This window comes from Tetrahymena thermophila (assembly GCF_000189635.1).
Source record: "Tetrahymena thermophila SB210 genomic scaffold scf_8254440, whole genome shotgun sequence".
Taxonomy (NCBI): domain Eukaryota; phylum Ciliophora; class Oligohymenophorea; order Hymenostomatida; family Tetrahymenidae; genus Tetrahymena; species Tetrahymena thermophila.
In genome coordinates, this window is record NW_002476221.1 from 40015 (window position 1) to 57874 (window position 17860).

Below are 17860 nucleotides of genomic sequence, written 5' to 3' on the forward strand. Positions count from 1 at the left end.
CCCAACAAATTTGAATAATAATAATAATTATAATAAAAATTTGTTATTAGTATTTTCAAGAGGTAAAAAGTTAATTAAATGTATTAAATTGGTGTAAACATGATTGAAAATAATAATCTTCCTCAAACTCAAATTCTATAACAGTCTTTAAATATTATTCAAGAAGATAAATAATAGAATTTATTTAATAGGATGCATTATGGAATTTAAAATAGAATAAGTATGTAAAATCAACAAGGTGAAATATTAAATACGCATTAAACTAAAAATGATTAATTCTACAAGAATTAGTTATAAAACTAGTTTTAATGTAGCAATAACTTCTCTGAGTAGAATGTAAATAATTAAGTTATCCATAAAAACAATATCAATAACAATCAAACTAATTAGGTAAACGATAAAATTATTTAAGGTACTTTAAATGATTTAGGATAAAACTCCTATGAAAAAAGCCTTCATAATTAATAATTTGGAAATGGATAAGAAAGAATATAAATCATCAATGGTGAATAAATGAAAGATCCCAAATTTTAAGAAAATTTTCACATCAGCAAACTAAAAATATAAATGTAATTAAAGCACATTGATACCGATTAAATTCAGACTTTAGGTAATTTGGTTGCTAATTAAGAAAATTAGTAATAAGTAGAACAGTAATCATTATCAAAACTAATTCAAAATAATTTAGGGAATAATATCATAGATCCATTAAATTTAAATAAATATGCCTCTTAGAATACTTAAGCAATAAGTGATATTTAGTTAAATAGCACTAATTAGATAAAAAACTTTTAAAATTATGGTAATAATTAAAGTTACTTATAATCTGTTTAAGGTAATAATGTAGAATGTTCAAAAGATTAGTATTGTTATCAACGTGATAGATCTTGTAGCAATTAAACAACTTTGTTAAATAGAAAATCATCAATAAAAGAAAATTAATTAAGTGGGTTTAGAAAAAATTCAAAAAACAACCCTCAAAAAAAAAATGAAGAAAATGAAGTAAAGGTTAATTAATATAATTAGGCTCAAATTTAAATCTTAAATGTCTAAGATTAGTAGTAAGCTTAAGAATTTCCATATAGAGTGAGCTTTTAATCAAATTATTCTTCAGAGTAATAACAAATTTCTCCAAGATCATCTAAAAGAGAAACTATATCGTTTGTAAATCATAAGAATTCTTCTTCATCTTCTTAGTCATCCAATAATTTATTTGAGGTAGAGTAATATGGACCATGTAATGAGTAGAATTGTATATTTTAAAAATAGACAATTGAGTAAATACATCACTAAATCTAAATCGATTATGGTAAAATATTTTGTAATTTAAAATAGTGCTTTCTTTTCAAAAATAAACTACAAAAAATAAAAATAAAACAAAAATTGAAGTAAAATATATAAATAAATAAAGTCTGTTAAGGGTAAAAATTCTACAATAAATGATTATTTTCAATATCAATTATAAAGAATAATTGATTGAATAAAAATTAAAAGGTATTTACTTTTCTTCGAATTTTCGATTTAAAGATTTTGATGTAAAATTTAAGGACTAAATTAAACTTTATCTGCTTAACCGCAGGTTATTTTTTTCCAGAATATTTTTTAATTCACTTAATTAAAATTCACATTTTTCATAAAATCAAAAAGAAAAAGGAAAATATATTTTTTTTGATTTAGATGCTTAGTAAATTTTATATTTTTTGAACTAAAGTAGTGGCAAATATATTTACCCTAAAAGATATCTGAAATAATTAGTTATATTTGAGAGCATATTGTTATTTTTTTTTCCCCTCTTCTTTTATTAATATAACCATTTCCTTCTTTACTATATTAAGAATAAAGAAATTTAAAGGAATTTCATTAGTCTGACTATTAAATTTAGTAAAAATCGCTACTTGCATAGTAGTCTAGCCTCAACCACTAGAACAATTATGAACTAAGAGAAGAGATGGTAAATTAAAAAATTTTTACTTTTAAATCTTAAAAACTATATACTGTACTAATAATAATATCAAAATTTTTTGTGTGAAATAAAATTGATAATATTTAAAATATTTCTAATAATCAAGATAATTTTTATTTTTAATTTATTCCACTAATCATAAAAATTATTTTGAAAGAAAAACATACTAATTATTTCCAAATAAACATATTTTCTTAATTGAAATTAAAAACATTAGAAATTTACTAAATAAAATTTGAGTATAAATCAACAATCGTGCATGCCAACATTATAGAATGAATAATTTAACATCTAATAAACGTAGCCTTAAATCATACAAAAAGAATTAGTGTCAACCTAATAGACTTAATTGCTTGCCTCCATACCATTGGGTTTAGAATATTAAGAAATCAATGGGCTTGAAAAAAAGTAATTTTGATATTTTAAATACTCATTATTATAACAATCCCCACTGACTTTTGGTTTAATGATATTCTTAATAATTTCAAAGAAAAAGAAAATTATAGGGAAAAAAAGAAAAGAATTTTTATATTGTTTATATCTCTTAAAAAAAAGTAGAGAAGTGAAAGAAAATAAATACAAAAAATTAAGCGAACCAAGTATTTTTTCATAAAAGCATAATTATTACTTTAAAAGCTAAAAAGTGTTTAATTATAAAGGTTTTAGCATTCAAGGAGTACGCCATTTTACTAAGGAGAATAAGAAGATAAAAGTTTTGATTAGCAGCCATAAAGAATGAGCATTTTAGCAAATGGAGCATAGCCACTAATAGCATTAACTCAATATGATTAAACAGCGATAAATACTTATACATAGTAATAATTATCATCTCCTTCAGTAGCAACAGTGATGCCACAGAATCAAAATTTAGGTGTATATGAAAATTAAAAATTAATAGATATTAGTAAATAGGATCTATTATATAATAATAATTAGGCTAAATAATAGCAAACAAATATTGGCTACTAAACTCAAATGTATTTTTTTTCTTCATTTTTTCGAAAAATAATGATATTAATACTTTTATTAAAAATAGGAATTATGAATAAAGCAAAATCTAAGAAGCAAATAATTAAAATTCAACTCATTTAGATCACTAAAAAAAAAGAGAAGAAAGTACTAAACAATATTCAGCAGATAAATATCGCCATAGTAGGAAAAAACGCTCTTCATCATCTTCTTAGCACTCTGCTAAAAGAAGTAGAAGTCGTTCAAAAGATAAGAAAAAATACAACAAAGACTCAGGAAAATAATCTTCTAAAAATTAAAATCATTAAAACTCTTCACATCATAAAACCTATCCTAAACCTCCAACTATAAATGAAGGTAACAATATTTTTATTTAAATTAAAACTCCTAATTGAATATTTATGCTAAATTTTAATCAATCAAACTAAAAAATATTTACTTTTTAATTTTTTTTATGTGATGTTTAAAGCAATAAACTTTAGTCTTTCTTTTATTTCGATGAAATATTGTATAAATAATACCTTTTTGATACGATAAAGACTTATTTAATAATTCAGTTTTGATTAAAAGGGATTAAGCTTGCAATTTAGAAAAAAGTGAACTAATAATTATTATAAAATGCTAGCAATATTTTTTTCTAATCAATCACTTATTTAATAATTTAGTATTATTATTAATTTTTAACCACATTAATTCATTTGTGTGTTTTCAAAAAATTTAGCAATTTATTATTACAATATTTTATTTTTAAAATTTTAAGATATAAAAGTTTAAGATATTTAGTTCTTTCTATTTAAAAAACGATTTTAAGAATTAAATTTCCTTTTATTTTATTTTTTCATCGATTTAATAATATTAAATTATTGTTTTTTAAAGAATTAGGTGATTGGAAATGCTTTGAGTGTGGAAATTGGAACTTTGCTAAAAGAGTAAATTGTAATATATGCTAGCATGCGAAAGCTGACAAAAAAAAGAATAGTAATTAGGGATCTTAATCTTCTAATCATTAAGGAAATAGTCATCACAGTAATAGTCATCACCATCATTAATCTTCACAGTCTCATATACAATAAAAAAACCACCAAATAAATAATCATCATTCTAGCTAAAAAGAAGATATCAAGCATTCTTCTCATAGTCATCATAATTCTCATCATCATTACCATCATGATAGTAAAAAGTCTAGAAGAAGCAGAGAACGCTCGCATGATAATCAAAGCTCTCATGATTTAAATAGAGGGCATCATCATCGTTCTTCATACACAGATTTAGCTTCTATTGATGATAATAAGCGCCATGATGTTGGGAATCATAAAAATTAAATGAAAACTAATTACTCTAATAAGCATGAGGATGATTATCACAAAAGAAATAATCACTAATCTCATCACTAAAACAGTAGTATGTATTAACACACAAATAATAATAATGTTCATTAAAATCATTACAACCATACTAATTCTAGCCATAATTTAAGTAATAATAACTCACATATGAGTAATCACCATCACCATCATAGCAGTAGTCATCATCATAGTAATAATAACCATCATCACCATAATACTAGCTATAATAATTATGGAACTAATTATCACAGTTAAAAAGGAGATAGATAAGATGATTATTAAAACGATTATGATAGAAAAAAAGATCATACCCATAGTAGCAGAGACAAAAAGTATGATCACTCTTCTAATTCATAAAATTAAAATAACAATCATAGTAATAATTATCATAATAGCCATAATAGTAATTATTAAAATAATGGACATTATAGATAATCATCTTAAGAAAGGCACCATAATTCAAATAGTCATAATTATTCTAATACTAATAATTAGCATTAAAGTGGAGGTAATTACCATTAGGGTGGTAATAATCATCACTAGAGTGGAAATTATCATCACTAAAGTGGAGGTCATCACCATTAAAGTGGAAATCACCATCATCAAACAGGAAATCATCACCATTCTAGTGGAAATCATCATCATTCCAGTGGAAATCATCATCATTCCAGTGGTAATCATCATCATTCCAGTGGAAATCATCATCATTCTAGCGGAAACCATCATTAGAGCTAAAGTCACCATCATTCAAGTAGTAATCATCACCATTCAAATGGAAGCCATCATCATTCCAGTGGACATCATCATAATTCAAGTGGACATCATCATAATTCAAGTGGAAATCATCATCATCATCATTCAAGCGGAAATCATCACCATTCAAGTGGAAGTAATCATTAAAATGGAAATTAATATCATTCAAGCAATAATCATCACCAAAACAGCAATAATTATCATAGTTAAAGTAGCAACCATCTTAATCATCATTCAAGTAATAACAGTCATCACTCTAGTAACCACAATCATTAAAATGATAGTCATCATCAATAAAATAATAATCAACACCACTAAAGTAGCCATCACCAAAACAATTAATTACAAAATTAGCAAAATAATAATTAAAATAATAATCCTAATTATTTAAATAACAATAATCACAATTTAAGTGTTAGTAGTCAGCAATAAAGTAGTAATAATCAGCTTAACAATAGTAATCATTAAAATTAAGCAATGCATCATAATTAGAATAGTAACTAAGGATAGAATATTGATCATTATGGAAATAATCATTTAAATACAAATTAGATAAGCAGTAACAGAAAAGATTATGAGGATTAGAGTTATAATCATTAATACAGCAACCAAAATAATGATAACTAAGCTTATACAAATAAAATTATTTCTTAATCTAATCAAAACTCTGTAAATAATGTTAATAGCAACAATTAATTTGAATATAATTAGCTTTAACAACAAAATTAATAAAATATACAATAGTATAACTAAGCAAATTCTGTTAGTAGCTATCAAATTAATTAAGGATATTAAGATTAATAACTGCAAAGTCCTTATCCGTAATAATAATAATAATAGTAATAATAATATTAGTAGACTAACTAAAATTTAGGTAATTAATCATAATACAACTAAAACTAACAGAATTTGAATCATAGTGGTTAAATTTAACAATAATATCAGTCTTCCTAGCAACAAAATTAATAATATATTATGAATAACTAATAAAACTAACAAAACAATCCTTAAGTATAGTAAAATAACTAAGTTCAATAACCTTAAAATTATCCTTATCAAAGTAATTAATAAATCTTAGAAAATAAAAATGAATTTTATAATAATAGCTATTAAGGATTTTAATAAAAAGTTAGTGAAAGTAGAGGACATAGCCAACATCATAATAGAAATTCTTCTCCCTCAATAATTTAATAACAATAGCAATAATAAAACTTCTAATAATTGTCAGGATTTTAACAAAATGTGTATGAATATGACAAACCATACTAATAATTAGAAAATAAATCTTAGTAAGAGTAATATTTATAATAAAAGACTTGCATTAATGAGCAAAATAATTAATAATTTGTAGATCAATAGTATATTAAACATTAAAAAGTTAGTGAAAATAGACAAGAAAACTACACATCTTCTTTTTCAAATAATAATTAAATTAATGAGAATATTTAACCTTAATAAAGATAAAATATATCATAAACACCTAGTAGTGTGTAAATTAAATAAAACAATTCAATATAGAACTCAACTGGCAATTAAGCAAATAGTAACATCTCAAATGATAGATCTTCATATTCTTAATCTAAAAAATCTCATAACCATAGTCATAAAAGCGAAAAAAAAGACAGCTCTGAAAATAGATCAAATCAAAAGAAACCATTTTAAAAAAAGGAAGGGGACTGGGTATATTTTTCGATACTTGCTAATTATTTTATAATTTTTTAAATTAACAATTTTAATTTAAATTACTAAATTAATGTAATAATTTATAATAAATAGGTTTGTCATAAATGCAAAAATATAAACTATGCTCGTAGAGATGAATGTAATCTTTGTAAGGAAAAGAAAAAATGATAATTTAATATATTTTTTAGGTAATAACAAAAGAAAAAAAAGATAAAGATAAATATATTTAATAGTATAAAAAGATTATATCTTTATTAATAATAATAAAATAGTATAAAACTTTGGATTAGGCTATGTTAAAAATATTATTTTTTAGAAATGATGATAACCTACCTAATTAAGAACCTTTTTAATTGAATATGTAACTTAAAAAACATATTTTGATACTAACTATTAATTTAGTAAAAAGTAATTAATACTATATAACTCAACTAAAATTAAATTCGAAATTATTTAAAAAATATAAAAAACAAACTACAAACAACAGTATTAAAACTAACCATTATAATATATTTACAGAAAATATTTTAAATTAAATTCTAATAATAATTGCTATTTTAATTTTATATATTCACTATATATTACAAGATAATGAAATAATTTTAATTAATTCCTAGTAAGCTGTTTTGGTATCAACTCTATATTTTTAAAATAATCAAATTTTTTGATGTTATAAATATTTAGATATTTATTAGTTATTCCTTAACTTTTGCTTTCTAAAATTATTCTCTTTTTTTTCTAATAGATATTATGTATTAAAGTATAGATATAATTTATTAACAAAAAATAATATAACTGAAGTTATAAACAATTTATTTTATTCAAGCTTTATGAATTTTTTTTTTTAATTTAAAACAATAAATAATTAATAATTAATTTAAAAAAACCATGAAAAATAAATAAACTCTGATAATATAAATGAAGAAAGTAAGTAATAAAAAACAAATTATTCTTGAAAGAAACATAAAAAATAAATATGTATGTAGTAAATACTATTTCTATATAAATGATTCATTTGCAACAATCGTTTAGTATTATCTTTATTAATTTTAATATAATAGAAAATAAGAATGGGTTTTTTATTTAGAAAATAAAGTAGGTATGTATTTATTGCCTTGATTATTAGATAAATTGTTGATTTTTGTTGTTGTTGTTGTTGAAGTTAATGTTAGTATAACTAATAAGAATTAAGAAATGTGATATTTTCTTTTAAAATATCAAAGTCTTTCAGAAATTATCAAAAGGATCGTTTCCATTCTTTGAAACATTTCTACCTTATTCATCCAAAACAGGTTCTATTTTAATAAAATATGAAATTTAGATATGTTGATAGTAAAAAAATTTTACTCATAGAAGTGAAATCTTTATCAAAGTTGTCTAACCATCTTTCATCTGATACATTAGGTTTAAAAGGAGGTTCTATTTGTTTATTCAAAAGAGCGTTCCAATCAATATCCTTGAACCAAGGGTGCTACATGATTTCTTACAAATCATTCTTTGCACCAAGTCTCAATCTTCTATCACGGTTTAAGCACTAATAGTTTTTTATAGTAAAATTAATAAATACTTGCGAGTTTATTTTATTATTAGTTTAAGATTCAATATCATTTCGCTTTTTATTTTCGCTAGTAAAGCTAATTTCTTTTTCTTAACTCTAATAATAATTCTATTAAATAGTTTTTTATAGTATTTACCTTTGAGATAAAATCTTTTGCTTCAGCAGAAACAACTGGCTTTTCAGGGAACTTTAATTCAGCTTCCTTAATCAACTTAAACATAGTGGCTTATTATTTATTATAGAAAGGAGGAAGGCCAAACATCATTTCATAGCTTTATTTAGAAAATAATTTTAAATTTAATTTAAATAGGATGAAAGATAAGTTTTACGTAAGAATACCAAGTGACCACCAATCGGTAGTTTGATCACAACCATGACCAAGGATAACTTCAGGAGATAAATATTCAGGAGTACCACAAAAAGTCATAGCCAACTCATTCTATTTAATCATTTTTGCCATACCGAAGTCAGAAACATAAACATTTCCAAAGTCATCCATTAAAATATTTTCTAACTTTAAATCTCTATATACAATATTCTTGGAGTGGAGATGACCTAAACCTAAAGAAAGTTAAGCGGCATAGAACTTTGCTCTCTTTTCTTCGAACCTACGAGCTATTCTCAAATGTTAGAAGAGCTCACCACCCTCTATTTAATATTTTTAAAAAGTTTTTTATTATTGATTATAAGTTTTAGTTGCTTAATTTATTTATTTGTTTGTTAATTAAAAGATAATTTAATTAGAAAAATTACTCATAAATTGCATAACAAAGAAGAGACGTGAGGGATCCTAAAAGGCATAGACAAGATTTACGAGGTAAGGGTGATTTACGTGTTCAAGAATCATTTTTTCAGTCTTGGTGTGCTCAAATTGTCCCTTTTCTAAAATGACATCCTTTTTAATAACTTTCATTGCAAACCATTCCCCTATTTATTTCATTAAAAAATTTATTAAAGCAAATAATACTGAATAAAGTTTGTAAGCCTATACCTTTTTATTTTTCTTCTACCAAAAGAACTGTACCGAAAGCTCCTGCACCGAGTACTTTCAAAACATTGAAGTCATCAAGCTTGACTTCTTTACCCTTTTCGCGAGACCATAAAGTTGAAGTTCTCTTCTTAATATCAATATACACATTAGCTTGTTAGTCCATCATTTATTTCAATGAATTTTCATCCATAAGCTAAAAAATAAATTAAATAATATTAAAAATACATTACAAAATCAAATAAATTTTTTACTTTTGCATCTTCGACTGGCATTCTGTTCATTTTTTTCTTTTTATCATGCTTAGTTGTTGCATAGTTAAAGAGACTTACATCATCCTAATATTTTAAGTTATTTTAAATTAATTTTCTTCTACTTACTAGCTTTTTATCTATTAATTTTCAAAAGTTTAGCTAATATATAAATTAATTTACCTTAAAGTAGCAAGGCATCTTAGTACCACATCTCAAATTATAAGCCTTTACAATACTCATGATAATACGATCCCATCTATTTTTATATATTTTATAAGTTATCATTTTTAAGTAAGGGCTTTTTATTATTCCTTTAAGTTTTGTTCAATTACAGTAAAAAAATTTATTCAAATGATCATTTGGGATGATAAACCATAATCATATTGTATTAAAGTTAGATTAATATAATGTGAAATTCATATATTTAAAGCTTAGCTTCATCATAAACTTTGAATTTCTAAATATGGATGGAGTTGTAATAGTTTGATTAAAGAAAGTTGTTGTTAATTACTTATCAGTAGAAGCATAACGATAATCATACTCATCAGGAACGTGGATAACAAACTCAGTACCAAGGGTGCTAACAGTCAAGGCCTTAATCTTGCTCATATCAATTTTTCTTTTGATGGCTTTTAAATAAATGTAAAATGTTTAAAATCCACATCAATATAAACAAATTAATATTCTTTAAAATTATTTAGAAAAAAGGGGTTAATTTACTAGATCCATTCAAATTGTAAATAGCATGAGTAGTAATCAGAAGGTTTCTTTCTTATCTTCTCTTATAGTCATTGAATTTATAGATGTTGCAACTCATGATGATTTTCTCTATTAAATATGAAAAAAGAAACATATAAAAGGGTTAGATTAGGCGAAACAAGATTAATCAATTAGAAAATATGAATGAAGCTGGTAAATAGCTTAAATCTTGATTTGTTTATAAAATGACCAAATAATTATATAAAAAATAAAAAAAAGCAGTCCAAAAAAAAGGAAAAGTATGTACCTCCTTCATTAAATTGCTTGCTGAGAGATTTTTCACAACCAAGATTTAATTCATCAAAGGTTTCAGCTAAATTATCCATTTGTTTTTATTTGTCTCTGTCTTTTTCTTTATATCAAAAATTATTAATACGCTCTTTTAAGCTTTTGTTTTCTTTCTTTTTTATTTTTCCTCTTTTTACTAAGTTTTGGAGTTGTTATTATTATTGATTTTAATTTAATAAATTTTTTATTTATTATAAATAACTTTTGCCTAATGTTCTCTCACATATAATTCATCAAAATTCGCTAAGTGATTAGACTGCAATATATTTTTGATAATCAAATTTTATTTATTTATTGACTCAATTTTATTTTGTTTTAATTTTATAAGTAAATTAAGCAAGTTATTTATCAAGGAAATAAAAAACCTGTTCTTTAAAAATTTATAATTAGGTAGAAAATCATATATAAAATATCACTTAGTTCTATGATTTTATAGGTTGATTTAAGACTTCTAACTCCTTTTTTCATCTGGTAAATAAAACTCAAAGCGAGTATGCTTTATTTTTATTTTTTTTTTAAACAATAAAAAATTAAGATAGAACTATCTTTATTTTTTTTCCAGCCATTAACTAAAATCTAATTACCATTAATTCTTTCTCACAGCAAGCCTTAAAATAAAAACTTTTATTATGACAATAAATAAAATTAATACATTGGTAAAATCTATATAATATGTTTAGATAGTCAAAAACATATTATAAACTTTATAATTACTGGTTATTATATATTATTGAAACCATTTAGGCTAAACCTTTCTATTTATAGCATATTTATTTTTATTTGCTAGAAGATTTTGTTAGTTTTTTTATTTAAAATTGTCACTGATTGATTTGTTTTTTGATTAATTCAGGAAAGAAAAAGTAAGAATTAGTTATATTAATATTTTTGCTAAAAATCTGTTATAATATTTGCTTAAAGCTTCAAAATGGTTAAAAAATAGTAAAATCATTTATATTTTTTAGAAGATTGTTTTAATCCATTTATTTTATGTGTTTTAATATGGAAGTAATAAGGTGAGCCTATTCAAGGATCGTAATTTATTTCAGTTTTATTGATTAAAAAAGAGAAGTGTACAAGTTTTTATTTTTTATAGAAGCTAAAAAGAAAACAAAACTATGAATAATTGAGCAAATAAAAAGTAACTTAGAGATTTTTAGTATTAGAAAATAAAAAATTTCATTCATACAAAAGTAAGTAAGTATTTTAAAGGACTACTGAATTTATAAATTGAATGCTAAACATGACAAATATTTATTTCTTAACGTTTCCAAAAACACTTTTTAATAAAATAAAAAAATCAATTGATTCGATTATTCAACCTTTTTAATTAGTGCTTATAATAAAACTAAAGTAGATCTAAAGCTATTTTTTTTTTCAACCAATATATTTTAAGAACTAAGATTTATATTAAATGTGCAATAATTAACCACAATTTTATCTGAAAAGTCATCAGTGAAATTTTTATAGACTAAAGTACATTAAATTTAACTTAAATCTTCAAATAACTATAGGTGATTTATGAAATTATATTGGTGGCCAAAGAAAACTTTTTTAATTCTATACTCTATCTTAATATCAATGTATTGATCCATAAAATATAAAAAATGTCTTGATTAATTGTTAAAATTTTATAAGCTTCTCAAAGAAAATTTTACTAAAATATAACAAATATATATTGTGCAATATTAAATAATCTAATAATTTTGATATCATTTAACATATTCACTCTACCCCTCCAAAATGTTATCTTAGTATTGGTTAAAATACATAATCAGAAATGTTTTACACACAAGAATTTCCTTCAGTCATTTAGCTGAGAATTTTTTCTGATAAATCATATGATGAATCTCTCATTTAAATGATCATTTTACGAAGATCTTATTAATCTAAATTTTATTGATTTAGCTAAAATAAACAATAATCAGTATGGTTTTCTACTATCCTGCAGAGCTATGCCGCAAGTTAATCACAGTTTTTCTAATCTAAAATAGAAGATATACCTCCAAAAATTATAAAACTAACACTAGTAAATGGAATTAAAGGAGGAGGAACTCTGTGAATAACAACCTGTTCATTTAACTAAGCTAAATGCTAATTGTGAAGGTCTCTCAAAATTCTAAGCTCTGAATCTGATTCAATGTTTTTAAAATAATGATAAGTTTCTAGAAGCTATATTAATGATTGCTTGTATGCAACATGACTGCTTATAATTTTTTAAACCAATTCTTATGCTTTATCAACTCTTTCTAATGGTATACTTTCTCTTGCAACGCTAAAATATTTAATATTTTTATAATTAAAATAATTATTAAATTTTGAATTATTCCTAAACAATCTGTATAACATCTTTTTTATGTTTTGTTTTAAATGAAAATATTATCTTAAGTGTGAATATTTATTTAATGTTTATAAATACATTTATAAATAATAAAATATACAATCTTATTTAAATTTGAATATATAAAATTATATTATTTTTGGTTATTTAATAATTAGATCAAAATATGAATATATATAAAATGCTTAATAATAAAATATTAAATAACGATATTAATATGATTGAATATAAAAAAGATACAAATTTAGCAAAAATAATAAAATAGCCATTTATTTTTAATATTTAAATATTTTTATTTGAATGAAAAAAATTATTGAAAACATGAATTTAAAAATAAAACAATTTAAAATTCACATTTATTAATTTATTTTTAATTAATTTGTTAATTTTTAATTTATAAATAAATTTAGATATATTAGTTATAATTTGCACGCTATTTTATTAAATGTAATAAGAATATTTAATTTTTTGTTTTGTTTACTAAAATAATTTATGCTATTGGTCAAAAATTTAATTTAAAGAATATAATTTATTTTAAAATTGGAGTGAAAAATTTATTTTAAATTTGAATTTAAAAATCAAAACTCTTAAGAAGACATTTTTTTAAATTATTTTTAAATTAGTAATTTGATTATCAATAAATTTAGAATTAATATAAATTATAGTTTTACATGCTATTTGTGCTAAAATATAATAAGAATGTTAATTTTTTGTTTTTTAATAAAATAATTTATGCTTTTTGGTAAAAAAAAATAATTCCTAACTTGTAACTTATTCTAATAATAAAAAATTTTAGAGAGTTTAAAAAGAATTAATAATATATGCAAATTAATTGGATTTCAATATAAAAATATATAATTTAAATATATATAGTATTTAATATGATATATACTTTGAGTAAAATAATTTAGATTTCACTGAAAAATAAAAAGAAAATTTTAAAAGATGTTATAATTTATATAAATTAAGGAGAGCTTTTTTTATACTTTGGAGACTAAATATGAATAATAAATAATAAATAAAGATACTTTGTTTATTCACTTTTTTAAATTGAAAATTATTTTTGGAGAAAAAAAAATTTTTAATTGATTTTGATAGTAGTTTATTGAATATAATACTTTCAATTTTATGTTGAAGCTTTATAAGAGAAAGTGATTGATATATTGTAAAATTAAAAAGTATCTAACAAAAGAAGTTGGATGACGTTGAGTATCTTAAAAAAAATAATTTAAGATTATTTTAAATTTTGAGAGAATTAGAAAGTAAAAGAATATGGATAATAAATGTTAAATTTTTCATCATCAGGTTTGAACTGGTAAACATTCACTTTATATTCTTCAATACAATTTTAAAGATAAGCAAGCCTATTCAATTAATTATCATAAAATGAAAATAAAAGCAACAAGTTTTGAATATAAAAGTTTTACTCTCCCGTAGCTAAGAATCTATTTGTACTTTAACTATTTCTTTTTTGATATTTTCTCTTAACTTTTGAAGGAAAGGTATCGATTTAATTGTGAGAAAAAGAAAAAATAATTAAAAAATCCAAATAATTTATCAAAAAAAATTAATAAAAAGGTATTTATATTCATATACTCTTAAGTTAAGATATTTTAGAATGATTAAAGATTACGACCATTTATTCAAGCTCGTCATTATCGGAAATAGCGGTGTTGGCAAATCTTCTTTATTGCTTAGATTTAGTGACGATCAATTTAACGAAAGCTATTTAACCACAATTGGTGTTGATTTTAGATTCCGTACTCTTCCTATTGATTAAAAGTAAGTTAAGCTTTAGATTTGGGATACTGCTGGTTAAGAACGTTTCAGAACAATTACTTCTGCATATTATAAGGGTGCTGATGGTATTGTTATGGTTTACGATGTCACATCTGAAAATTCTTTCTAAGATATTGATAAATTTTGGATTAGCGAAGTAGAAAGCTACGCTGAAAAGAATGTTGAATTACTTCTCATTGGTAATAAGAGCGACCTTGAAAAACAAGTTTCAACTCAAACAGCTTAAGAATACGCTAAATCAAAAAATATGGAATTCTTTGAATGTTCTGCTAAAACATCAGATTCTGTCTAGTAAGCTTTTCTTACCTTAGCTCGTAAGCTTATGAATAAAAAAGAATAATTAAATAAGCCTAAGTAATACGCTCCTTAAGGTGGATCTACTCAACCTCGTTAAAATCAAAGTCTCTCTAATAGAAACAATGTTTAGAAGCAAGATAAGGGTTGCTGTTGATTTCAAAAATAATATTTCATATTATATAGTAATCAAGCGCTTGATTAAATATATTGCTTTAAGCAAATGATAAATATCCTAAAAAATACTGATTAAAACATGAAATTTTACTAATTAGGATAATAATAAGTATTAGCAATAATATTAAAATCAATATCAAATTTATAAAAATATAAATTTTTTTTATTTGAAGAATCTTATAATTGTTTGTTATATGTAATCTGTCAGGTTGTATTCTTAAATATTAATTAATATATTTTCTTAGCACATTTAAAATTCAATTTTTTCATTAAAAAATATCAATTTTAAGAAAAAATATAATCCAAATCCAATAAATATTTAAGAAATCTAAAAATAATTTTCCCTTTTTATTAAAAAATAATTTATTTTTGTTAGTACTATTTTGAATTGCTGTATAATTTAACAAATCGACCAAGAAGTTAGAGAAATATTTTATAAAATGAGCAATAATCATAAAAAGTAAAGCGAGGTATGATATTACTTTTGATATTTTAAAATTTTGTAATAAATTTAATTTCAAAATTAATAATAAAAAACTAATAAATTATGTAAATTTGGCGGATTCATTATTTTTTTTTGAAATTTGAAAGCAATTTAATATTTCAAACAAATTTCAATATTCATATTTTATAAATATAATTAATTAAATAACTACCTTAGAATATTATTTGATAGCCCTTTTGTTAAAATGGAAATTGACAACACGATTCACTCCATATCAATTAATGAAAGAGCTTTTCCAGTATTCTTTTGTAAAGAGCACCCAAAATATGAATTAAATCTCGTTTGTAGAGAAAAAAAATGCATGCATATGGGCTTAATATGTGCTAAATGTTTGGAAGCATTCCATATTAATAAATTACATACCAAAAATAGCTTTTTGGGAATTGATGATGTAATTAACTTATGCTTAAAAGTTGCTAGTCCTGTTATTTTATCATAGAATACTCATCCAGCGCACTTTAAAGATGCCAATTATGATAGCTAATTTTACAGATTGGATATACTCTGCAAAAGTATAATAGAAAAACTTAAAGATTTTTAGTTAAAGATTAATTCTTTAGTCAAAAAACTCGAGTTAAATTTAAAAGAGAACATCATACAAATCAGAAAGAAAGCAGTAAATAATCTCGGAGATGTAGGAGAGCTTTTAAATTTAATTCATTAAAAAGTAGGGTATTCTGAAATTTAAGATAAAACTACAAGACTACGAGAATCTTAAAAAGAGCTATTGAAAGATATAACTTAGAATTAATTAAATTTTTGTAATTAAAATATAAACTAAAAACTAAACTAAGTTATTGATAAAGAAGGATAAAATAATTTCAGTAAAAGAAATTTATAAGAAGAAAATAAGTAAAGGTAATTTACTGATATTATTAATAGGATAACTTCAAAATTATCATTAGATGCAAAGATTATTTAAATTTAAGAAATAAATGAATATATTAATAATTACGAATAAGACTTATTAGAATATGAACATGATTTAAAAAGCGAAATTGATACAATTATAGATCAAACTTCACAATTTATAAAAAAATATTATAACCAAAAAGAAAATGCTGAAATCAAAGAAATCTTGTAATTCTAGCAAATTTAACAATTAAAAGAAAATAAAATTTATACTAACATAGCTTTAAATAAATAAAACCTATTATTTAAAAGCTTTTATAGTGGTCAAGTACCATGCTGGATTTAACTTGTAGATATATTAAAAGATGTCTCTTTAACTTAAAATATCATTGTCTTAATATCAAGAGGAGATATAATTACTAAATATTTAAAAACTGATGTGCAAACTTTCTTACAAAATGATTCTTTTCTAGACTCATTTACAAATCAAAATCTACTTGAATACCAAAATGATGAGCTATAATCCATGTAATTACCTTAGCTCTTCCTCTATACAATCTGAAAAAATTATAATAAAATAAGTCTTCGATTTAACAAACCTTATTCAAAATATTTATCACTAACATCAAAAAGCTTTTTAAAATTAATTATTACTTTCTCTTTTAACTTATCATACATACTACTCTATATATGAAAAATCCTACCTTTAAATATTGTTTAATAATTAAAATTCATTTTTTGTTATAAAAAACTAAACTCTGTTTGAAATAAAAAAATATTTTCTCTTAAAAGTAAAAAAGAAAAATTAAATAAAATTATTAATAAATTAGTTCATTAAATATATTCAATTTTAAATTGTATTTAATGTAAAAAATATTTAATCTTTTTGATAATCTAAATAAAATTATTGATTTAGATGCTCAATAAATAAATAATGAATTCTTTCTTTTCTCAGTAAAGAAATATATTTCTCATTTTAATAGAAAAGAGGGAAATGTTATCAGAAAATTATGGATTTCTTATAGATAAATATAAATGTGGATATATAAATAAAAAGGATATTAAGTTTTTCTTTAGAAAATAAGAAACTTAATTTGAGAATAAATAAATGTATAGAATAGGTAGGAAAACAAACAAAGCATTCTGACTTGAATATACAAATACCAGCTAGCAATATAAATAGAAAAAATATAATTCAAAATTCATATAAATAAATTAATTAATCATTAAGATTTTAGAATTTAAATATATACAATTTCTTCAGAGAAAGTGATAACTTAGGATTAAAAAAAGGAAGAAAAGAATTCATCTATCATATCTTCATTGCTCAAAA

At 22.2% G+C, this 17860-nt stretch overlaps 5 protein-coding genes across 5 annotated transcripts; 3 read left to right on the forward strand and 2 right to left on the reverse strand. All coding sequences in view use genetic code 6, as the record gives it.

Moving 5' to 3' along the window:
* Positions 1-21: 21 nt before the first annotated feature.
* On the forward strand, positions 22-6882 carry TTHERM_00825160 (Zn-finger in Ran-binding protein; the record flags this gene model as incomplete). Its single annotated transcript, XM_001031384.2, has 7 exons — positions 22-1309; positions 1836-1951; positions 2181-2371; positions 2623-2940; positions 3000-3289; positions 3809-6711; positions 6808-6882. Exons 1-7 carry the CDS (start codon positions 79-81, stop codon positions 6880-6882), a joined length of 5124 nt encoding a protein of 1707 aa, XP_001031384.2. The 5' UTR covers positions 22-78.
* Positions 6883-7941: 1059 nt separating this feature from the next.
* On the reverse strand, positions 7942-10599 carry TTHERM_00825190 (Serine/Threonine kinase domain protein; the record flags this gene model as incomplete). The annotated part of the gene is made up of 11 exons (XM_001031387.3): positions 7942-8009; positions 8062-8248; positions 8409-8544; positions 8602-8920; positions 9026-9199; positions 9264-9456; positions 9515-9598; positions 9695-9770; positions 10026-10143; positions 10235-10342; positions 10521-10599. The coding sequence occupies 11 exons, from the start codon at positions 10597-10599 to the stop codon at positions 7942-7944; spliced, it is 1542 nt and encodes a 513-aa protein (XP_001031387.2).
* A 1684-nt stretch (positions 10600-12283) lies between these two features.
* Positions 12284-12907, reverse strand: TTHERM_00825200 (hypothetical protein; the record flags this gene model as incomplete). The annotated part of the gene is made up of 1 exon (XM_001031388.1): positions 12284-12907. The coding sequence occupies one exon, from the start codon at positions 12905-12907 to the stop codon at positions 12284-12286; it is 624 nt and encodes a 207-aa protein (XP_001031388.1).
* Positions 12908-14517: 1610 nt separating this feature from the next.
* TTHERM_00825210 (Rab-family small GTPase) lies at positions 14518-15150 on the forward strand (the record flags this gene model as incomplete). The annotated part of the gene is made up of 1 exon (XM_001031389.3): positions 14518-15150. The coding sequence occupies one exon, from the start codon at positions 14518-14520 to the stop codon at positions 15148-15150; it is 633 nt and encodes a 210-aa protein (XP_001031389.3).
* Positions 15151-15859: 709 nt separating this feature from the next.
* TTHERM_00825220 (hypothetical protein) lies at positions 15860-17089 on the forward strand (the record flags this gene model as incomplete). Its single annotated transcript, XM_001031390.2, has 1 exon — positions 15860-17089. The coding sequence occupies one exon, from the start codon at positions 15860-15862 to the stop codon at positions 17087-17089; it is 1230 nt and encodes a 409-aa protein (XP_001031390.2).
* Positions 17090-17860: the final 771 nt, after the last annotated feature.